The sequence below is a fragment of the Eptatretus burgeri genome, chromosome 15, assembly GCF_056783735.1.
Source record: "Eptatretus burgeri isolate ZD-2024b chromosome 15, Ebu_testis_v1, whole genome shotgun sequence".
Lineage (NCBI taxonomy): Eukaryota > Metazoa > Chordata > Myxini > Myxiniformes > Myxinidae > Eptatretus > Eptatretus burgeri.
Window position 1 is genome coordinate 47734227 of NC_140975.1, and position 25114 is coordinate 47759340.

Here is a 25114-nt window from a genome sequence, read left to right on the forward strand (position 1 = left end):
TGATTCGACGATCCTGCATCAGCAGGGTCCTCACTTGGTCAATGACGATCTCATTTTGGGATGTTGAGGGCCTACCAGGATGTGCTTCACTTTCCACTGACGTGCGACCATCTTTGAAGCGGTTGTACCACTCTTTTATCTGTGTGGTGCCCATTGCTTCGTTCCCGAAGGCCTGTTGTATCTTGCGGATCGTTTCCACTTGGGAATCGCCAACTTTACACAAAATTTGATGCAGTAGCGTTGTTCAAGTTTTTCTGTCATTTTGTCAAAAACGAAAATCCGACGGCGCTCACACTTCCTCACTCATCGGCGGTCTGTCCGCGACTGACAGCTTCTGCAGGCGGGAAAATATTCACGCATATGGAATTAGGATCGCCTCCATACGTGCACCAAACCACGCCTCCCGAGCTTCATTTGTTTACGCACGAAAAATTAAGGTTGGATACTTTTTGAACACACCTCGTATGTTGTTTGTATGTATGTATGTATGTATGTATGTATGTATGTATGTAATGGACAGCTCTGGAGGCCAGAGGAGTCAGCCGATTTTTATGAAACTTGACAGGTAGGTTCATACCAGGATGTAGTTGTATGCTTTTGAGCACCGTTGCTATGGACACCACCGTTGCCAAGCAAACGGGACTTTGAAATTTTTGAAAAATAAAAAAATTATTTTTTCGAAAATCAAAAATCGGCTTCCAGGCTTTTATGCGCACTATAATCAACCTCTTTATCAGAAAATTTCAGCCTGATCCGTCAAAAACTGTATGACTAGTATGCAATTATGTAGCGACCACCCATGTCGCCAACCGGCTTGTGCGTATGTACATATATATATATATATATATATATATATATATATATATATATATATATATATATATATATTGTTGTGGGCCGGGGGTCAGTGGCGAGAACGACCACTCGATGGGGAAAGTTACTTCGTCTCCACTAGACTCCCCAGAATTGTAGGACTTCGCTCTCGGATAACTCCATGAGCCGGCGGGTCACTGAACCGACTGTGGACGCCAATATCTCAACCACGTAGCGTAGGGTCTTTTTGTCTAGAACCAATTTACCTTTTTAACTACCCGATTTCCACTCCCTGGGAACCATGCTCTCGGCACGTCTTGCTCAAACCGGGTCACTCTCCCGATTGCGGTGGAGTTCCAACTACCCATTACCAACTCCGGTTCGGGTGCAGTCGAGTGGAACTGCCAAAGCCGTGCCGGCTCGGATGAACGGATTGTCGGGTATAAAAACCCGGCCAAAACTCAGATCCGAACCATGCTGGACCAATGCAAGAAAGGACGGAAACGAACTGGGAACATTTCTACAATTGTTTTATTCACAAATAAAAATGACACGGCAAGACTTATCGCGGATATGCAAGCAAGAATTTACAATGATCGAAAACACTTAACAGTTCCATTTATAAGACTGGCCTACACACTCAGATGCACACTCAGACGATTTATTGAAAGATCCCCGTAGCCAGAGAGGGAGAGACCAGCTGGGGGTCGCAGTTCACGTGGGTACCTGCACGTTGAAGGGAGGGAGTGCTCCATGGTGCGGCACCTATTGGTCGTGTTGCTCGGCCCACAGTCCCACGCGTGGGGCTCGTGCCTGTGGAGGAAACCGAGCGGGGCAGTTGGAGTCCCAGGGCGGAGATCAGGTTCATGGACGGGACCCAGGAAAACTCCACGAACGCCAGCAAAATGTAGTGCACACACCAACCAACTTGCTCCTCCAAAATAACTCTTGTTCCTCCTCCAAGAGACTTGCTCAGAATCAATGACCGAACCCCCTCAGAACTCTCGAGACTCCTCTCCACAAAACTCTTCTTGCACTGAGGATGGTGTCGTCTTTTTATGGAACTCCCCGAACGGGGCGGGGGCTCGGTGAAACAGACGTCACCGCCCGCCCTGATTGGACGGGGCTCCCATGGGTCCGCCCTTTTCTGGGCGGGGCCTCGGCCAGGCACCGGCGAGGCCCGCCCACTCCACGCGTGTGGACTCGACAAGAAAGAAGTTACAAAGTTTGTGGAAGCCGAGAAGGAACTGCCAGAGATTCTGCCTCGGACAGTGAGTCGCCATTTTGGCGAGTGAAGCGCTTTTTCAGTGGTGTTGTCGGTTTGTTTGTTGGATGGTCTTAGATGGTTTGTTGGATGGTTCGTTGGATGTAATAACCGAACTAAAAGGACATCGTAACGCACACCTTTGATTCTCCCACAAGATAAAAGGAAGGGACCTGTCTCACATCTATTTAACGGAATAACTGACTCTTCGGACATCTGTATGTTTGAATGCATATGGTTTCCAGATCCGAAACAATATATACGTGTGTTTCTGTATATATATATATATATATATATATATATATATATATATATATATATATATATATATATATATATATATATATATATCTACACATACATACATACAGGGTGAGTCAAAAGTAGCGCCCAATTTGTTTTTTCGGCTCTCAGATTCTTTCCGGGAAGTCATGTTGTTAATAATTGTCTTGCAGATTATGAATTTTCATAATCTATTTATTTTTTTTATTTTGTTTTGCAGGTTATTGCTGCGAGTTTGGAAAGTTCCTGAATTTGCACCAAATTGAGCTTAATGGCACAACTAACAGACACAATTGTGTATACTGGGCTGCGAATAACCCAAGAGTGACAGTTGAGAAGGAGGTAAATTTACCTGAAGTGACAGTTTGGGCAGCCATTTCTCCATTGGGGATAATTGGACCTTTTTTCTTTGAGGGATCTGTCACTGCAGAAATTTACCTGGATATGCTGCAAACTTTCTTTTGGCTCAGGGTACAAGATCAGGACTGTTATTTCCAGCATGATGGAGCTCCACCTCATTATGGACGTTATGTTCGTCAGTGGCTTGATGAAAACTTTTCCAGAAAGTGGATTGGCCGCGCGGTCTGATCGAGTGGCCGGCACGCTCCCCAGACCTTACACCTCCAGATTTCTTTCTTTGGGGGCTCATGAAAGACCTTGTTTATTGTGAAAAGCCTCGTACCATTCAGGAATTGAAAGCTCAAATCACTGCAAAGTTTGAGGAAATTGATATCGAACTCTGCAGACGTGTGTGCCGCTCTGTGCCTGCTCGGCTGCAATTGTGCATCGATTACGAGAGAGGGCACTTTGAAAATTGCAAGTAAAACAGCTTTGTTCGGTTCCATAATAATTTTTTCTGGCATTAATGGTAAGATAAACATGTCATTCATTTATTTCTACCTTCTGGTACACTGTAATACAAATGGCAAACAAACAATCAACTGACAGAAATCGGGCGCTACTTCTGACTCACTATATATATATATATATATATATATATATATATATATATATATATATATATATATATATATATATATATATATATATATACATATATATATATATATATATATATATATATATATATAGTTATAATTTTTTCTTCAATTAATGGTAAGATAAACATGTCATTCATTTATTTCTTCCTTTTTGTACACTGTAATACAAATGGCAAACAAACAATCAACTGACAGAATCGGGCGCTACTTCTCACTCACCCTGTCTATATATTAGGGTGTTTCATATTGCAACTTTTTTGCGCTAGTCAAGTTGGCTACCCGTCGTAGCCAAAAGTTTCCAAAATGGCGGCCTTTTTTCGCGTTTTGATACAGAAATCGACTCCTACACCTGCTAAAATATGTTAATGTTACTTGATATGTGTATGTTTGTGGATGATTATGATTGCTATGTCTGCTAGCAGTCGGGGAGTAGACATTAGGCATCCAATATGGCGGAAAAATCCAAAATGGCGTCCAAGATGGCCGATTTTTGGCCACTGGAAAGTTGTTCCCTCCGATGTGGGTTCTAATATGTCTAGTTATAGGTTTTTGGGTATGCTGAATTCGTTTTTATACTCTAAAATGCAGTATATCTGTCACAGAGACATCTGCGGGGGTCATGCTCTCGCGTTAAGAAGTAGTTCTTGCAAGTCCGAAGAAGAACTTTGAATATTCTCGCCCTCGTTGATATCAGGTGTCGATTTGACACCGCAATTGGTAATTTTCGCTCTTGCCGATTCCAACGTGCCCACAGATGAGCGAGAAACGATGGCAAAACTGTTGCATCAGACACCTCATTAACGACCTTGCAGAGCGTGGAATTAAGTTGATTTCGGATTTTATCGACAAAACTAGGGATGAACAGCAAAGGTAAGCTTTGCTTCAAGTGATTGAGTGGCACAGGCAGAATTATTCTGGATACATGAAATCCACTCTTCAGAAAATGTAGAAAACTATATGAAGCGAAGTGTGAACATTGATGTTTTTGAACTATGGAAATTTTAATTTGAAATGTCGCTTCAGCCATGTATGCCATGCCATGGCCAAGATTATTGATTATCGAGGCTGATAGGCACACATACACGAAGTCATATTAGAACATTCATTATGGCATTAGTATACTAGTAATTCGTGTATATACTGTACATGTTAAATAATACATGTTTGACCTTCGAATATTTAATTGTTATTTTCTGATATCAATGAGGGCGAGAATATTCAAAATTCTTTTTCGGACTTGCGAGAACTACTTCTTAACACGAGAGCATGACCCCCGCAGACGTCTCTGTGACAGATATACTGCATTTTAGAGCATAAAAACCAATTCAGCACACCCAAAAACCTATAACTAGACATATTAGAACCCACATCGGAGGGAACAACTTTCCAGTGGCCCAAAATCGGCCATCTTGGACGCCATTTTGGATTTTTCCGCCATATTGGATGCCTAATGTCTAGTCCCCGACTGCTAGCAGACATAGCAATCATAATCATCCACAAACATACACATATCAAGTGACATTTACGTATTTTAGCAAGTGTAGGAGTCGATTTATGTGTCAAAACGCGAAAAAAGGCCGCCATTTTTGAAAAAATAGCCGCCGGCGGCCATTTTTGGGAGGAATATTCTAAAAATCGGCGAGTGGGGTTTTTTTATCCATATTGGAAAGCTACGACCGGTAGCCAACTTGACTAGTGCAAAAAAGTTGCAATTTGAAACACCTATACATATATATATATATATATATATATATATATATATATATATATATATATATATATATATATATATATATATATAGTTATGAATCTGGAAACAATGCGCACTCAACATTCAGGTCCCAAAGTTAGTTATGCCAGTAAGTACGTGTGACAGGTCCCTTCCTTTTGTCTAGTGGGAGAGTCAAATATGTGCGTTGTGATGTTTTTTTTTATAGTTCGGTTATTACATCTCACCACCTGCCCATCACGCTACATCACCACCGTTGGCTGGTCATACCTTGACTTGCCGAGAGGGGGGCGTCACGGTCCCAGTCCTTGGCTTACACGAACGTTCCACATGCAATGGTGGCTTCACCACCATTCACCTTTCTCAAACACGCGTGGAGGGAGGGGCGGCTTTCTCCGGGCATGGCCGAATGAGTAGGTAGGGAGGGAGAGTGACAGTAGGGTAGGGAGGGAGAGTGAGGAGGAGTGGGGGAAGGGAAGGCAGCGAGAGGTGAGAGGAAGGGAATCAGATGTACGATGGAGCATTAATTACGATTCATACTGTCTCATCAAAATTATTCTGCACAGAATAACAGTGAAGATGGAAATAAAGTGTGAAATACATTTTCCACTGGTCATACTAAAAATACCGCCCGGATGCTTCCGGAACCAAGCTATCTGGAGATAAACACTGCTCGGACATGTCCGGAGGGAAATTCCCATCCGGACATGTCTGGACACAAATTTGCGTCTGGAGACAAACACCGCCCTGACGCGTCCTGAGACAAACACCGCCTGGACATAACCACTGTCCAGATACGTATGGTGATAAACACCGTTGAGACACAACCATCATCTGGATATGTCCAGAGAGAGAGAGAGGGAGAGAGAAAAAAAAGGGGGGGGGAGTGTGAGAGAGGTGTGAGAGGAGAGTGCTGCACTGTATTGGAGGGAGAAGAGCAAGGATGGGACAACGGGAGGGAGGGGTGGCGATATGGGAGTTAGTTGAGAGAATGTGTTATGTCTTATGAACAACACACACACACACACACACACACACACACACACACACACACACACACACACACACACACACACACACACACACACACACACACACACACACACACACACACACACACACATCTTGGCCGATATCGGCAATTTTTGGGGGAATCGGCAGGTTGGAGTCGGTGTGATTACCGACTGCAGTACGTACTGTATACAACCCAGAAAACTTGAGTTGCTTTCACTGAAAAACAATGTTGCAGTTATACAGACGTTTCAAGGATATGATCACAAACATTATATATCTATATATTACTAAAACTCTCATCTTGTATGTATGTGTGTATGCATGTATGTTCCTGAAATACAGCCAAAACAGTATACGATAGCGCAATAAGTTTAGGGCCACCTTACCATTCTCCTGCGTTGTGCAGTATCAAGTTTCGTTCAAATCGGGCAATGAAAAAAATTATCAAAAAAATCAATCCCCAATTCAGTCAAGTACTCTTTGGGGGAATTTGATCAATGCAAACAACCTCAGCGGTGCAGTTTGCTGGAGCTATCTTTTTTTTCTTGAATGAGTTTTTTTCATCAACTGCTGTCACAACGGGAGCCCTACAGGTTCACGGGTCGTCAAGTTCTTTATAAACACCTGCGTGTGACTGGTGGAAAAAAATTGGCTCAGTAATTTAGAAAACACATTGTCGCATCAAATGTCTCTTTCATTCCTCTTTTCTCCCACCTTTGGAACAAACTCCCACACTCTATTCAACCCCATTCATCCATCCATGTCTTCAAAACAGCTGTTTACCACCATCTCTTATCTCCCCCCGTCCAAAACCACGATCTTTTCTATATTTTAACAACTAATGTGGTCATCATTGGTTCAATATTTATAGGTATGCTGTCTTGATGAAGGCAAACATGCCCGAAAACCAGATAGGCGGCTCCACTTGATGTTTAACTGATGTTTACCATGTAATATTTGTCTGTTTGATAGAGTTGCGAGGCCTCTGGGTTGGAGGTGATGCTTTGGTGCAGGACTTTGTCCAATGGAAATTGGGGGAGTAATCGTCACACTCTACATGTTTCGCGAATATATATGTATATATATATATATATATATATATATATATATATATATATATATATATATATATATATATATATATATATATATCTTCTCTTCTTCTTTCGGCTCGCTCCCGTTAGGGGTCGCCACAGCGGATCAACCGTCTCCATTTCGCTCTATCCTCCACATCTTCCATTTGACACTCCAACCACCCGCATGTCCGCCCTCACCGTATCCATGAACCTCTTCTTTGGCCTTCATCTTCTCCTCCTGCCTGGCGGCTCCATCTTCAACATCCTTCTCCCAATAAACTCCACTTCCCTCCTGAGCACATGTCCAAACCATCTCAATCTCGCCTCTCTCACTTTGTCTCCAAACCGTCATATATATATATATATATATATATATATATATATATATATATATATATATATATATATATATATATATATATATGTATATGTATATATATATATATATATATATATATATATATATATATATATATATATATATATATATGTATATATATATATATATATATATATATATATATATATATATAGCCTGGTGTTGGCTTAGTGGTTAGGGCAGCGGCTTGGGATCCAAAAGGTCCTGAGTTCAAGCCCCGTTGGGCCACTGAATTAATACACCAGGGGGTTGACTCAGCCTGTCATCCTTCCGAGGTCGGCGAAATGAGTACCAGTATACTGGGCCGGTGTATACCCCGGTTAAAATAGGTGTACCATATCCCTGTGTCGTAAGAGGCGACCAGGGTTGCGTCAGGAAGGGCATCCGGCGTAAAACATGTGCCAAATCACTATGCGGATCATACGGATGATCCGCTGTGGCGACCCCTAACGGGAGCAGCCGAAAGAAGAAGAAGAAGAAGATATATATATATATATATATATATATATATATATATATATATATATATATATATATATATATATATATATATATATATTGTCTTGTGAAACCTGTTCTCCAACCTAAGCCGAACGTCATGACCTCGCCGTCAAGACACAGAGCTGTGTCTGCGGCTCCTGGAGGAAAGCATCTCACAGAACAAATTACAATGATGTTGAATGTAATTATTTCAGAAGCTGTCACAAGTCAATGAAAACTGCAGTCACCATCCGACACAGCACAGGACTGTGAGTCCAGACAAACACCGCCACGAAGCTTGCAGGAATCGCCGTCTCTCCCTGAGGAACTCTGGGTACCAACAATGCCACAACTATGGTATCGCCTTTCTCAATGCAATCAGCCCAGCATTTCTGAAGGAGGAATTTCCTCCTACCTAAGGAAGCCAATCTCTGAGGATTCTCTGTACTCCTACCCTTTTTTAATTCTGAAAGTCAAGTAAGGAAGCAGCACATCCCATTTTTAGATCCTCGTGGAGGATCTCTAAGTCTTACTCAAGTTGTTGTTCTTCATCTTCTTCTTGTGGACTTTTTTGTTTCACAGCCTACAGTTTTCATCGAAACTTCCTGAAACTTGACATATACATGTAAAAATACCCTGCGCAGACAGTAACCATCTCCGATTTTGAAAAATCCTCCTAGAAAAAAAGTTATGACGTCAAAATATCTCCGCTGATGGAAATCGCCGAAAAAATTATCTCCGAAACTAGGCAAGCTTTTTGAATTCTGTTTGTGGGAATCGAACAGGGCAGTAGCAGAGATGAATTACTGCACATATGATACATCACTATGACGTCATATCAATTTGTATGACGTCATTCCTATTTTTTACATTTTTTTTGTTTCACAACCCAGAGTTTTCATCGGATCTTCGTGAAACTTGCCATGTATATGCAGAAAGCCCACACACAGGCAGTAACCATCTCCGATTTTGGAAATTCTTCCGAGAAAAAAAGTTGACATCATAATATCGCCACGAATGGAAATCACCAATACCATTATCTCCGAAACTAGGGAAGCTGTTTGAATTTTGTTTGCGGGAATCAAGCTGGGCATTAGCACAGATAATTTATCGCAAACCTGATACATCACAATGACGTCATATTCGTTTTTATGACGTCATCATTAAGAGGATGAGCATCATAGCTCATTTGAGCTTGTTTAAATCATTGGTTTCACTCGGTTCGGATTTGAACAGCCGACCTCCCAGACTCGGAGCGGATGCTTTAACCATGACACCACCAAGTCAGGTAAATGTAAAGGATTTCAATACTCTGTACAAATTTCAAGATTTGTAATATTTCCTCGAGACCTGAAACAGAAGCTGACTTCATGTTCTCATTGCTTTTGTCTTATTAATTATTTTTCTTCCCCAGGATCTCCTGAAGAACATCTACGTAAAAGGCTACAATCCTCCTCCAACATTGTCGTTGACCTGCAAGAATCTGCTCTTAATGATGCTGAATATTGACCCAAGTGAACGATTTGCAATGAGTGTGAGTTTCAATGTTATTTCACCATTTCGTTTTCATCCAAAGTCTTGACTTCTCATATCCATAACAATTTCTGTAAATCATATTTGCAAAGAGAGCATAAATTGTGAAGAATAATAAAGGAGTGATGCGAAGTTTTGGTGCATTTAATTTTCAGTGATTTGTCTCGCAGGATATAATAAATGATCAGTGGATGAACAAGAGTGAGACAGCATTGCATCCTGATAATGAAGAAACAAGCATCCCTCCACAAGAAAAAAGTATGAATGCCTTCTTTCTTTGGACAAACACTTATTTTTACTTCCGCCACTGAAGGTGAAGGAGGTTATATTTTCACCCCTTTCTGTCTGTTTATCTGTTTGTTTCTTTGTTTGTCTGTCTGTGTGCAGGATATCTCAAAAAGTTGTGGACGGATTTAGATGAAATTTAGTGGAGAGGTTGGGTGTGTGAAAAGGACGAACTGATTCGATTTTGGTGAAGATCTGGATCCAGATCCGACTTCTTGAATTTCTTCAGTGATTCTCCACCATTGGGAGACAGGGCTAAACTAATATATGACATGATATCTTAAAAAGTTGTGGACAGATTTAGATGAAATTTGGTGGAGAGGTTGGGTGTGTGACAAGGACGAACTGATTCGATTTTGGTGAAGATCCGGATCCGACTTCTTGAATTTCTTAAGTTATTCTTCACCATTGGGAGACAGGGCTAAACTAATATATGACATGATATCTTAAAAAGTTGTGGACAGATTTAGATGAAATTTGGTGGAGAGGTTGGGTGTGTGACAAGGACGAACTGATTCGATTTTGGTGAAGATCCGGATCCGGATCCGACTTTTGGAATTTTTAAAGTGATTCTTCACCATTGGGAGATAGGGCTAAACTAATATATGACATGATGTCTTTCAAAGTTGTGGACAGATTTGGATGAAACTTGTTGGGCTGGTTGAGTGTGTGACCAGGACTAATCTATCTGTAATTTCAGCAATGTGTGTGTGTGTCTGTCTGTGACCGCCGTTTCTCGACGACCACTGGTCCGATCTGATTGAAACTTGCCAGGAATATTGCTGGGGCCACCCGTGGATGTGCCTTTTCAAGGTTTGATATTAATCGGACAAGCGGTTCCCAAGTTACGGCCATTTTTTTTGCTTTTTTCAGTGTTGGAGAGGTGTATATATCGCAGCTGAAGTGTCGTTCCACCTTATCATGCCATTTTTTCCCAAAGATATCTTAGAATAATGATAACAGCATATTAATAATAATAATAATAGCACAATAATTGTCAGTAATAACAAGAATAACGTGATGCAATGACCAATGTCTGTCAACCAATAATGACCTATATATTGTCTGCCAACCAATAATGACCAATAACGTCTGTCAACCAATGACAGGACACGGTGCTATGACATCACGAATGACGTCACAATTAATGTTTGTTTATTTATTTATTTATTTATTGTTTTATTTTGCATAATTGACGTCACAATTCTTCTTCTTTGTTTGGTATGATGTCACAATCGATGCTGGGGACCTGAGTATGTGCCTTTTCAAGGTTTGATATCGTTCTTTATCCGTTTCAGCTGTTTCCCAAGTGTTTCCCAAGGTTTGAAAGCTGTTTTTTCCTAAGGTTTGAATTAATTGTTCAAATTATTAATTGATCCCAAGGTTTGAATTTTCCCAAGGGAAACAGCTGTTTCCCAAGGGTTTGAAAGTTGTTTTTTCCCCAAGGTTTGAATTAATTGTTGTGCTTGGTAGACATTTGTGAATACTTTTACAGAGAGAGGGGCGAGAGAGGAGGGGCAAGAGAGGGGGGAGAGAGAGGGGGGAGAGAGAGGGAGGGGCGAGAGAGGGGAGGGAGAGAGGGGGTGAGAGAGAGGGGGCGTCACAATTCAAGAGAGGGGGAGAGAGGAGGTGGCGAGAGAGGGGAATGGGAGAGGGAGTGAGGGGGGTGAGAGTGGGGGCGAGAGAGAGGGGCGAGAGAGAGAGCGGCGAGAGAGGAGGGGCGAGACGAGGAGGGGTGAGACTAGGGGTGATAGAGGGGGGGGGAGAGGGGGGAGACAAAGGGAGGGGAGAGAGAGGGGGCGTCACAATTCTTCTTCTTCGTTTGATATGACGTCACAATTGACGCTGGGGACCTGAGTATGTTTCCCAGGTGTTTCCCAAGTTATGGCCATTTATGATACGGTTGGTCCGATCTAATTGAAACAATGCCCCAATCCAGTCGTCGTTTACGAGAGCGAAGGAACGAAGCTGCACATACTGGCACGCACCTAGGGGCACGCACCTACGGGCCCACACTAGTTGATTTAATTTTGGAGAAAATCTGAATCCTGATCTGGATATGAGAAGTATTTAATTTTAAAAGTGATTCTTCACCATTGAGAGAAAGGGCCGAAAATGATATATCGCATGATATTTCAAAAATGTAATGGTCCCGATATGTTGTCTTGGACCAGTCATTACGTAGCGGAGGTATGCTCTCTTCCGAATGCCCTTCTTGTTATATTTTTAGTTTTTTTCCATTTGCATTCGCTCTCTCTCTCCCTCTTTCTCTCTCTCTCACTCCACGTATCTGGATAAAAAACATGGTTTCAGCAATGAAAAATGGTAAAAGCAAAGGCATTAATTTAAGAAGCTATTAATTTGCTCGCTTTCTTCATTCTTATGCAGCGGAATGCTGCGGTATTGCATCATTGCCTGAGGGTGCGGCTGTGCCACTGATGGGGTTTTACCCTCTGCTGGTTAGGGCAGGTATTTGTAATTTGTTCATGGTGCCAGCAATAGATACTTTTCACAAAGGACTCTGTAGGACCTTTAACGTCCACTAACAAAACCTGGCAGACGGGATTCCCACTTAACGTTCATCTGAGGGATGGCACACCCATTGATGAATCACCCTGCCTTTGAAACACCGGGATGACAGTTTATATAGTTGGGTCGGGATTCAAACCCAGGCTAGGCAGCTTAGGGGTGAGGGTGCATACCTCTAGGCCATCCTTTCAGCCCTAAGTTGCTCACTTGAAGAGCAATGATTCAGTTTGTCATCAAAATTATGCTGAGTTCATTTTGTCAGAACCAAGCATTCTGCTTGAAACACATGGAAATAGTCTGTCCTTCCCAATTCCCTGATCACATTTAATTTTATTGTCTTTCTCTCATCTCTCACCATCCTGCTTACTCACACATCTTCCTCTTTTCTTAGTCTGCCTCCTTTGTGTCCTTCATGAAATCTTTCACTCTCTCATGTGTCACCAATTCTCCTTCCTCCGCTGACTTTGCTTTTCACCTGTTTGATCACTCCCAATTTTATCATTTGGCCTTCCAACTAAAAAGATTCTCACTTCATCCTCATTAACTTCTCATGCTCTTTGGTCATTGTCGCATCGAACATTGCGATGCAAAACAAAACATTTATCTTATCTGATGTATGTGACAATCCATTTTTTTTCCTCACGATAACCTGTATTGTTTTGGTTGGGCGAGGTCACATCTAGGAGTTGTGATACTTTCATACTGATTCTCGACAATTTACATCCCTCCTCGATCACCCCCTTACTTTTCTTCCTTCCTCACCATGGCGAATATTTTTCTTTGGCCCCTTTGTCAAATATCTCCGACTTGGATACATTTTTGCCATCTCCCCAACAACAGCACTGTATTACCATTTTGACTCCCTGTCTTCCGATTATAAACTGTCTCTTGTTTTCTCAGCATGGTTAGCTTATTTGGAATTCCAGATCAGGTTTTGTCATCGTGCATTGCCCGTCCGTCTGTCCCCTATTTCGACTTCTCTAGCCAAACCTCTGGGCCAATCCGGCTGAAATTTGGCAGCAACGTTCCGCTGCTGAGGGATAACGGGGATTGCAAAGCTCATTCTGGTCCAGTGACTTGAAGTAAGTCAAAATGGCCGACTTAGTAAATTTCTTCATTAATCTTCTCCTCCAGACCAACCAGTCAGAATGCTACTAAATTTGGGTTACAACATTTGTCCAGGGTAGGGATGTTAAATTTCAGGTCTTGCCAATCACGTCACTGGAAGTGTGTAAATGTGGCTGACTTGGTCAGCTTTTGGAAAAAATCACAAACACTCCTTCAAAAATCTTCCTCTCCAGACCCACCAGTCAAAATGTGACCAAATTTGGGTAACATTAAGCCAGGGCCCAGATAAGCGACAGATCCAGTCGTCCTATTTTTTTTTCTTGCTGCGTAGTAAATCCAACTCCCCTCATGGCAGTTGGCTGAAAAGTAAATTATAAATGTATTTTAGATGAGGGTTGGTACAAAAGTGATGCCTCTTACTTTTCAATTCAAAACCAAAGTGTCATAAGAAAGCTACAGGAGATCACAATGAAAGGTTTGTGTTTCCCTCATATTTTAAGTTGAACGGAACTGTGATCGGTCATGTGACAACATCCCATCACGCTTTCAAAATGGCTGCCCTGCTCGATGGGCATACACAGCAGAAAAGAGTTTTTAAATTTCTTCCTGCCGAAAAGGTTCCTCCAGTGAATATCCATCCATTGGTGTTTAAAGAATATGTATAGCGATGCTACGATTGATGTGAGCTCTGTTAAAGGTTGGGCAAAGGGTTTCAGGTCAGGTCAGGTATGGGAGCATGTGCCAGAACAGCGCGTTGCTGCATCCACTTTCCGCCGGTACTCCAGGGGCCTCCGTCTGGCCTTCCCCCAGGCAGATGTCAGGCCCATCCCCATCTCCTTGAGATGCTGGTCAACCTGCTGCAACCATGAGGCACGTGGTCAGCCCATTGGCCTCCTCCACTCATGAGACTCCCTCGCTGAGAGAATCTGGTGATCAGGATCAGTGACAGGAAAACGAGCCACATGTCCATACAGCCGCAACTGACGCTCACGGACTATCCAGGTAACAAATCTAATCCGAGTCTCTCTCAGCTACCGCTCGTTGGACACAAAATCTGACCAGCGATAGCCAAGGATTCTCCGAAGAGACCTGGTACCAAAGGAATTAAGTCTCCGTCTAAGATCCTTGGTCCGAGTCAAAGGCTCGCATCCATAGAGCAAGACTGGAGGCACCAAGGACCTGAAGACTCGGACTTTCATCCTCCCGTACAGGTACCGGCAGCGCCACACCCCATGATCCAGTGAATCCATGACTCCCCAGGCCTGACCCAGATGTCTACTGACCTCTGACTCACAGCCAGCAGAGACATGAATATCACTGCCAAGGTAAGTGAATCTCTCCACGACCTCAACATCCTCACCACAAACAGATACAGACAGGACAGCAGCATCCAAGATGTCATTGAAAGCCTGGATCTTAGTTTTTACCTAAGAAACCCGCAATTCCAGCGGCTCCGACTCCTCATTCAGCACCTCGAGGGCCCCCAAAAGGATATGTAAAGTCTCCGCAAAGATGACTGCATCATCTGCGAAATCAAGGTCCGAGATCTTGACATTCCCAAACGATGCACCGCAGCTTGATCTTTCCGACATCCTCCCTAAAATCCAGTCCATACAAGCGCTGAAAAGTGTGGGGGCCAGTACACACCCCTGACAAACTCCAGTCACAACAGGAAATAAGTCAGAGATGGTTCCACCACACTTCACAGCACTCTCAGTACCAGAGTAGAGTTCAGACATCAGATCGATCAGTTTTGGTGCCACCCCACGAAGACCAAGAATCCTCCAAAGGGCATGCTGATTCACTGAATCAAACGCTTTACAGAGATCAACATAGGCTACAAGCAGCCCCTGCCGAAACTCTCGTCTGCATTCGGTGAGGACACGAAGAGCAAGGATACGGTCAATCGTTGACCTCCTTGGTGTAAAGCCTGACTGCTCTGGACGCTGGTGCTCAAGCAGATGGTGGCGAACCCTATCAAGAATTATCCGAGCAAAGACCTTGCCCGGCACTGAGAGCAGCGTCACCCTTCGGTAGTTGTTGCCGTCTTGGCGATCACCCTTCCCTTTCCAGAGAGGGACAACAAGGCCCCTCTTCCAGTCAGTTGGGATGATGCCTGTGTTCCAGGTAGAGCACAAAACTGCATGCAACGGCATGAGTGCAGCATTTCCACCAGCCTTGAGAAGTTCAGCATGGATGCCACAGATCCCTGGAGCTTTACCCTGTTTCAACCGGTTCACCGCAGCCCGTGTATCCACAAGCAAAGGTGGACCACAGTTGATTGGAGGGTCAGCAACAGGGATTGTAACACCCTTAATGTCCAACTCGACAGCTGGGGGATCAGCCTGGTACAACCGCTCAAAGTAACCGGCTCAGCGGGCCTTCACTTCAGACACTCTCTGCTCTAACTGCAGTGCTCCGAGGGATGGGCTTGGATGAACGCAATGCGCGAATTCCCCTGTAAGCGGGACGAGAATCACCTGTCCACAGGTGATGCTCTACAGATTCCTCGCACATAGGCCTCCTTGTCCACCCTCAGTGCACGTACAGTTTTACGCCTCAGCTCCCTGAACAACTCAGCTCTGCCATTCAGCCTGGCCCTGCGACTCTGGTCAATGGTATCCAGTGTCCCTTGAGAGACAAAATTCTTCTTTGCCCTTCGTTAAGTTCCAAGACATCTACCGGCAACATCATGGATGGTGGTCTTGAAGGCACCCCATAACTCCTCAAGATCCCCCAAAGCACCCAGACCCCTCAAATCTCCACTCAGCCTGTTCGCAAACTCCTCAGCTACTCTCTCATCCTTGAGCTTGCCAACATCCAGCCTAGGCTGGGATGGTACCATTCTCCACGATTTAAGGTGCAGCTTTTGAGTTGCTACAACAAGCCGGTTGTCAGTATTGAGGAACTGAGCACTCCTGTAGACCCTGCAGTTCTGGATCATCCTCCAGCGACCATCAACGAGGACATGGTCAATCTCATTTGCCACACCACCAGCGTTGGAATACCAAGTCCAGCGATGAGCTTGTGGGCGCTGAAACCATGAACCAGCCACCCAAGTCCATGACTTCTTGCAAAGTCAAGGAACTTCGCGCTATTCTGGTTCATAGTTCCTGACCCATTGGGACAAACACACGTCTCATAACCATCCCTATCAGTTCCAGTCGATGCATTGAAATCCCCCAAGACGAGAAGTGTATCTCGTCTGGGGCATTGATCAACCACAGACTCGAGCGTGGCGTACAATGTGTCCTTCACGGTGAGGGCACTCGACTCAGTCGGAGCAAGACAGAGACCAGGGAAATGACACCTAAGGAGTGACGAATCCTTAGTCTCATAATATGCTCGTTGACCGTTGTTACCTCAATTATCATTGGGGTCAGCTTATTGGACACAGCTACAGCAACTCCCTGAGTATGGTAACCATCAGAGTGACCAGACCAATAGTAGGTGTAACCACCCACCATTATCTCTCCGCAATCCGGTCTCCGAACCTCAGAGAGTGCTGCAATACCGATGTCCAAACGCTTGAGCTCAGATGATAACAGAGACAGGTGTTCATCCTCTCTTAGGGATAGGACATTCCAGGCACCCACCCGAAGGGACCGCCTCAGGTTAACCCAAGGAGACCGCCGTCTGGTGGACGACACCTCAGCACCACTCCGACGCACTCTCCCGCAATCTGACCCAGAGATGTTACCCCGTGGTTTCCCTCCTTTCATCAAAGATTGGGGGTCCTGAAGGCTTTGCCCCAATCCCCTCATCCGGTGAGCTGTCCTGCGAAGGGAAGCTGCACAGGAGGTACTCCCACGGAGTGGGTTTTCAGATTTTTTTGCGGAATGAAGGGTTTTACGGTGGCCAGAGTGCAAATCCTGCCACCAACCTCCTCATAAAAAGTAACCCAACTGCAGGAGGACGTCCGCAGACACAGTTGGGCACTAGATATGGATGGCCGTTGGCTCACAAGGAGCTCCTCCGCCCTTTGAGGTTTCAGTACCTCAAGCGTTTCAGTAACGTGGAAAGCGGTATCGATGACGAGCCTCGACGTGGTCGACCTGCAACGGCAGTGACCAGAAAACAAGTCAGATTGATGCACTCATTAAAGTGCATTGTCGTTGATGGAGACTATGTGGAAACATTTCCACATATGCATGCATCTTCCCTATAATTTTCATTCCCAAGACCACCGAAGGAGGATGAAGATTCTGTTTTCACCCTCGTCTGTCCGTCTGTTTGCTTGTTTGTGAACAGGATACCTCAAAACGTTGACTGATTCAGACAAAATGTAGTGGAGAGTATATAACAAGGTCAAAATGATTAGATTTCAGTGATGATCTGGATCTGAGAATTTTTAATGTTATTTTTCACCATTGAAAAATGGAGCCAAAAACGAGATCTCGCAGGATGTCTCAAAAAGTTATGGACGGATTCAGACGAAACTTGGTGGGCAGGTTGGGTATGCAACATGGAAGAACGGATTCGATTTTGGTGAAGATCCGAATCCGGATCCAGATCCGAGGATTTTTAAAGTGATTCTTTGTCATTGAGTGATTGGGCTAAAATATAATATAGCACGACATCTCAAGACGATATAACACGATATGGACGGATTCGGACGAAACTTGGTGAATGAGTTGGTTCGGTGACAAAAACAAGCCAAATCAAATCTTGGTTCAGGACCAAATCCAGATCCAGCCTAACAGCGGGATACAAAACATAAATAAATCAGCTTGGCGGAGGTATGCGCTTTGCGTAGTGCTCTTCTAGTTGTGATTGTAATCATGTTTAGTGGGAAATAAAATAAGAGGCAGAACTTTATTTCCTTATTACCTTACTTTATTACTGACCCTCGTACATTTTGAAGTGTGTCTACTGTCTACCGTTGAGCATAGCATCTCAGAGATTATGTACTTTTCTGAGTTTTTTTTTTGTTGTTGTTGTGGACCTGATTCCTGGTCAGACTGTGATACACAGTGGGGGTGTTGCATCATTGAGTGTGTTATCACCTTCAGGGACAACATGCTGAAAAGACCAAAAAAAGCATAGCTGCCTATCAATACAAACCTCCAGGCCAACATTACGATAAGTGATCGTTATGCAGTCCTGAGCAGGCATCGTGCATTTTTGCCATCTGTGTGGCATCCTCACATCATGTGACGCCTTGCGGCTCTTTCCCTTTTGCGGGTACTTCACACCTGGTTATGATGCCTGGACAGTACCGAATCAAGACCACTCGGTGTTTGAAACATCCAACCTCACCCTTGCCTTGCAAGGAGATTGTTTGAGTTGGTGTTTTTATATATTGCATTATATAGTTGGTGTTATCTTCTGGCAGCTACTCGACACTAAAATAAATCATTGTTCATTTGTTCTTCATTTTTTGCTCATGGCATTTCAATGTTGAATCCATTTATCCTCAGATTTAATGTCATATTTTAACTACAATGGTTGTTGATCTGAACTTTTTTAAGGTAAAGAATAACCAGAAGACTTGTAATTTATTTAATCACATCAATTGTATGTAAAAGTTATGGTTACCAAATGCATTGTGTATTGTTGTTGGAAAGGGTGGGTTTGGGTGCATATTTTTATTGTTTGTTTTTTGGACAGGTTCAGATCTGGCATTGGAAGCAGATCAAAAAACGGAAGAGCAAATGTGGGAGTGTGCTCTTGAGAGAAAACGGAAAGAAAAGCCGGCAGAGGAAATTCTACTAGAGGAAGGACGGATCCATCTGGAGTGTGACAAAAGGATGTTGTTGAAAGAGGAGAGAGAATGTATGTTGGAGAAATGGCAGCAGGAACTTGAGTGTCGAGAAAGAGAGATGGAAAGTTGGGTAAAACAAGAGCTGAAGCGAGAGCAGACTCAAAGGGAGTTGGAAAGCAAGATTGCGGAGATGATGGAGGAAGAATGGAAGAAATTAAAATGCCAAGAAGAGATGATAGAAAGGAAGGAACAGCAAATGCGGGAAGACATGAAATGTGTTAAACAAAAGTTGGTAAAGATAAATGGAAGGCAGGAGGCACGAGAACAAAAGCAAGAAAATTGGGCACAGGAGGTGATAAAGGATTTGGAAATGGTGGAAGAAAAAATGAGGAAAGAAGCTGCAAGGCAACAGGATCTGTGGACTGAGCTGCAAAAGCAGCAGAATTCATTGCAGTTTCAAGAAATGTTATTGGAGGAACAGCGGATGGAAATGGATGAGCAAAAGCGCAATGAAAGAATAAGGCTTCAGAACGAGCAGGCCGCCATGGTAAGTTACACGAGAAGCACAACCTAGTACAAGCGGTTGTTGTTTGACTTTATAAAGTGACGTTTATGGTGGAGCAGGGCTTTGTTTTGTGCTCTCAGTGATCAGTCCAGTTGATGTCATGTTCACAATGGTTAAGAGGGGATAAGTAGATCTGGTGGATTGCATGAACCAAAGTTTCAGGTAAAAAGGTTTCTGGTGTATTTTGGCCAGATGAACAGTTTGACACACTTGTGTACCATTATATTTCATTCACGGGATTGCATTGTTTGCTTGGAGCTTTCCGGAATAAGCTTTTCAATTGCATGCAAAAGCGAAAGCAATGATGGCTATGTGCTGTGTACAATAACATGCACAGTATCAGACCATCACCTGGTGTTACTCGGTTTCAGCTTTTGTTGTTGCGCAAAGCTCAGTTGCACAAAAAGGAGAAACTCTTTGGTGGGTGAGTGTGCTCAAGTCAGACAGTACGATCCCAGGAAACATGATATACGAATTCCTGTGTTAACGGACTATATGGATGATATTACGATCTGGACAGTGTATGAATCAGATGCCCAGCTACTTGTGATTGAGGTGAATGACTTCATGAAGTGGAGTAAGATGAGAATAAAGCCTGCCAAATCAAAATCGCTTGTAATGAAGAGGGGCAAAGTGATATTGGAGGAACATGGTCAGCAAATTCCCGGTGTTCAAAACAAACCGGTGAAATATTTGGGGAGAGTCATGAATGGAGATTTGAATGACAAGCAAGATCGTGCGAACATGGAAGAGCTACTGCAGCATTGCCTTTGGAAGTTAGATAAGTCTGTTCTGAGCAGCGTCATGAAGTGCTGGATTTACCGCCATGTCATCGTGCCAAAGCTTCAGTCGCAACTTGTGATATATTACGTGCCCCTTTCTCATGTGGAGCGGATGGAGACTATGGTTGCAAAGTCTCCACAAATTGGATGGGTGTGAGCTCCACCCTTACAAAAAGTTGCCCTGTTCTGCCACCAATCGAAGATACGACTTCCTCGAGAAGGACTTACCTCAGTCATGAAGAAGATAGGGGTCAATGCATTCATGCAACTTTGACAGAGCACAGATGGTGTGGTCACAGCAATTAAATCAGGATCCGTGAGATGTGGTCAGAAGTAGAAGGCAGAGGAAGCAGTAGATCGAGCGAGGAGCAGACTTCACATCGAGGACATGGTGAGAGGGTAAGTGGGCAGGCTAGGAATCGGAGATGATGTAATTCCAAAGCCGGTCTCTATTTTGGCACGGAAAGAGTTAAGGACAGAGATAAGTAGGTTTTACGCTAAAGGTGCATGATGAGGAGCAGTTTGAGGGAGGAGCAAACGGATTCGTGATCAGCGTGAAAAATGGCCATAAAAAAACACTCCTTTCAACGGGACAACAGAGAAAAAGTCGATGTGTGCCCAACCCTAATATTACATGCCCGAGTAAACCATAATTATCAAATTTTACCTGAAAAGTGGGTAAATTTGGCGGCCATTTTTAATTTTTGCATTTTACCAACCTAAGATATCATCCTATGTCAAAAAGTTCAACAGATTCATGATCAGCGTGAAATTTGGCCATAAAAACACTCCTTTCAAAAAAAGTATGCAGATTACATCTTCACATCTCTCCAGGGATGCAGACTGGAGGGGTTTGGCAGACTTGGCAGAGAAGCTACTCTTCCCAGAATACATCTGCATAACTCCCCTGCAACTGGATATCGTCGTATGATCTGCTGAAAAGAGAGATCTGTTATTATTATGATTATTATTATCATTGCTATTATTATCATTAGTGGAAGCATCCGCTCCCTACGGGAGCTGTTAAGGGGGTCATGTTATTATATTTATGCCTATTTTACTCCAAGGGGTCCCAGGATTACACACCCCAAAAAATGGTTGCGATCAGTTCAGCCATTTTTGCGGCACCTGGTAACAGACAGATTGGTGAATTATAGCAAGAAGATTATTGAATTAACAGTCCCCGAAGAAGGGGGGATGCATTTGGCCCATGAGAGGAAGATTGCTCAATATGAGGATCTCTGCGTGGAATGTGAGATAAGGGGCTGGAAGGCAGAGGTCTGGCCTGTGGAGGTTGGGTGTGGAGGGTCCACTTCTGCAGGTATGATGACTGCATTTCAGCATTTAGGAGCGACCATCAAAGAGGCCTAACTTTTAGAGAGAGTGGCACGCAGTGCAGCTGAAAAAGCATCCTTTCACCTGTGGCTGAGAAGAGAGGAGTATGTGTGGGCTTTGACCCACAAATAATACGGCATTGAGTGAGACAAAGCACTGACTATTCTGTCTCTATAAATGGAGAATTACATGAATAGCATAAATATTATGTGTTATTAAATAACAGGTTCAGTTTTGAGGATTTGTCCGGCTGGGAGCAGACCTGTTTCAGCACATTTGGTTCAGAAATGAAGCTTTTTAACATCTCACCACACCGTGGTCATTGATGAAGAGTGTGGATAGCTAGCTTCCTGTTGAGGTTTTAATTTTCTTTATTTTTTCCTCTCTGCCATTTATTATGCTATTCCCCTGACGGTGTGTGTGTGTACTTTGTTTTCCTTGGGTATTGAAACACATTTGGTGGTTGTATCAAATTATGGTTTTTCAGAGATTGCACAATGGACGATAAATCTGTATGCATTTGTATTTGAGAAGAACATACGTTGCACAGCGTTTCCTCAAAATGTGTTGTCTTTTGGAGGGACGCCATGCTTTGTGTTCCATTTGCTGTTGATTGTGTCCCATTTCCTCTTGGACGTTAAATATCCTATTTTGTCATTTGCAAAGAGTTCAGTGATTGCCATCACCTTGAATAAATTACAAATCCCTGCCACCTGTCGAACTTCAGTCCTGCCCAGCTGATTCGTTAAAAATTTGTACCAATTTTTTTTTCCCTGGCCGACTCCACAAGAAGGTGGGAATAATTGGGGCTGTTGAACGACGTAGTCGTAGTGATAGTAGTAGTACGAACAAAATACATGATATAGTAGTAGTAGTAGTAGTAGTAGTAGTAGTAGTAGTAGTAGTAGTAGTAGAAGTAACTATGTTCTTATTGTCATTTGAAATTTGTGTCATTACTTTGTTTTATTTTCGACAACAGGAAAAGTCACCCACGAAGAAGAAGAAGAAGGTGTCATGTTTGAGAAAGTTTTTCACTTTGCTCTTTGGAAGACATCGTTCTCCTTGTTCTTCTCAAGAAAACGAATGCACAGGTATGGTTAACTAACGTGCACATATAATTACAGAACCACATAATCTTAATCCCATTGGTTAACTTGAAATGTGTGCCTTGATAAAGACTCACATTGAGATTAGTCAAAGGACAGAACCAGCATGGAGTGCGAAGGGTGCAGAATATGTCATGACTGACACTCCACGTGCCCTCACCACAACCTGTGCCCTCATACTTACTTTTATTCCTCCGTTGACGAAGCCGCCAGAGGCATTATGTTTTTGGTTGTCCGTTCTTCTGTACATATGTATGTCTAACCGTGGTAATTCTTCTTTGTTTTCTTTGCAACCGCTTGTTCGATTGACACTAAATTTTCACTCAAGGTGCAACTACTCATGTGGAATATTTTAATGATAATTATGATGTTATAGGTCATGTGTGGTCACCATGTTAGAAAAAAAGGAAAATCTTTGGCTCCAGAACGGCTTGAAAGATCGAGGGGAAACTTCACCCACATGTTCCGCAAGCTTTAAGGATACCAGGTTGTTGACGAATAATGAATAGGTCACATGGTGTGGCAGCCATGTTGGATTGAACGAAAATCCCGAAGATAATTGTTTCTCTTGAACCGCTTCATCAATCGACGTGAAACTTCAGAATTATGATCAAGTAGTCATTGGGAATATATGTTTTAAATTTCAACCTGATCGGACACATAGTCTGGCAGCCAGAATTATTTAATGCTTTTAATTTGGGTTCATGAATTTAAATCAAACTTGGTACACGTATGTATAATGATGTAATAATGTGGGCGGAGGCATATCTGGTGATGTCATGATGTCGAAGAGTGCCATTCACGTTTTCACTCCTTTCTTTTTTCTTACCAAGGAGCTCTGTTTAACCCTTTATAGCTGTACAGTGTCTTTCATTTCATTTCTAATGGAAAGTTTTGTTTTCTTGCAAGGGGAAGATCAACTAAGGAATTGCGAAGAGACAGAGAGCGTGGCACATGTGGAGCCACAGAAAAAGGTGAGATGGGGATAATTTATCTGAGGTTTTACACTATTCTAGCTTCGGCGTACATCGTGATTGATGTCAGGAAAACCTTCACATGGATAAACCTCTGGCATTCCCATCTGAGCACTCAACTTTCAACTCAACTTGAGTCTCAACCTACATTTGATGTATACAAGTCTTGAGCACTCAACTCAACTTTCTGCAACCGGTCCAGACGGCATCAGCCCACGTGTCCTCAAAGCCTGCTCTTCTGCTCTTGCTCACCCTCTCTCTGTTCTATTCACCCTCTCATTTGCCCAAGGTCATCTGCCATCTGCTTGGAAATCTGCTGACATCACTGCCCTGCATAAAAAAGGTGCAAAAACAGATCCCTGCAACTACAGACCAATCAGCCTTCTCCCAATCATTAGCAAGGTTATGGAATCCATCATCGCTTCAGACATGAAATCCTTCCTCTTCTTCAATGGCTTGATTTCCAATCATCAATTTGGTTTCAGACAAGGTCACTCTACCCTGGATATGCTGCTTCTGCTCTCCCATCAATGGATGGAGGTCCTCAATGCCAGACAGAAAATCCGAGCCGTATCCCTGAACATATCACGTGCTTTTGACACAGTCTGGCACCCTGCACTACTCACCAAACTCTCTTCCCATGGTATTCAAGGCCATCTCCACTCATGGCTCGCAGACTTCCTCTCCTGTCGCAGTCAACGTGTGGCCCTAAATGGAGTTCTTTCATCCCCTCTTCCTGTGCAGGCTGGAGTTCCTCAAGGTAGCGTTCTGGGCCCTGTTCTTTTTCTGGTTTTCATCAATGATCTCTCGGACTCTCTGGAAAATCCTCTATTTCTCTTTGCCGACGACTCCACCCTCTGCCGTACCATCTGTCATCCCTCAGACCGGCAAGCAGCAGCTTCTTCGCTCACTGCAGATCTGGATAAAATCACAAACTGGTCCAACACGTGGAACATGTCTTTCAATCCAGACAAATCTCACACTCTCACTATGTCTCTTCGAAAGGACCGTTTAGAAAACCCCCCCATCCACTTTCTCAACAATCCTCTGGAAGAAGTCTTTTCTTTCAAGCTTCTGGGTCTCACTATCTGCCATGACCTTTCCTGGGAAAGTCACATTTCCAACCTCGCCTCAAAAGCCAGTCGCCGACTGGGAATCCTCCGTTGTGCAAAGTCCTTCCTTGGCCCTCTTGAGC

At 43.4% G+C, this 25114-nt stretch overlaps 1 protein-coding gene across 5 annotated transcripts in view; it reads left to right on the plus strand.

Annotated features, from left to right (window-relative positions):
• The window catches only part of LOC147012121 (uncharacterized), a 297678-nt gene that overhangs the window by 242648 nt on the left and 29916 nt on the right, over positions 1-25114 (plus strand). For all 5 annotated transcript variants that reach the window (XM_085858432.1, XM_085858433.1, XM_085858435.1 and 2 more), the window contains 5 exons: positions 9453-9572; positions 9742-9829; positions 19064-19704; positions 22819-22930; positions 23855-23919. In XM_085858432.1, coding sequence (XP_085714558.1) covers positions 9453-9572; positions 9742-9829; positions 19064-19704; positions 22819-22930; positions 23855-23919 — 1026 coding nt within the window. The remainder of the gene's footprint in view (positions 1-9452; positions 9573-9741; positions 9830-19063; positions 19705-22818; positions 22931-23854; positions 23920-25114) is intronic.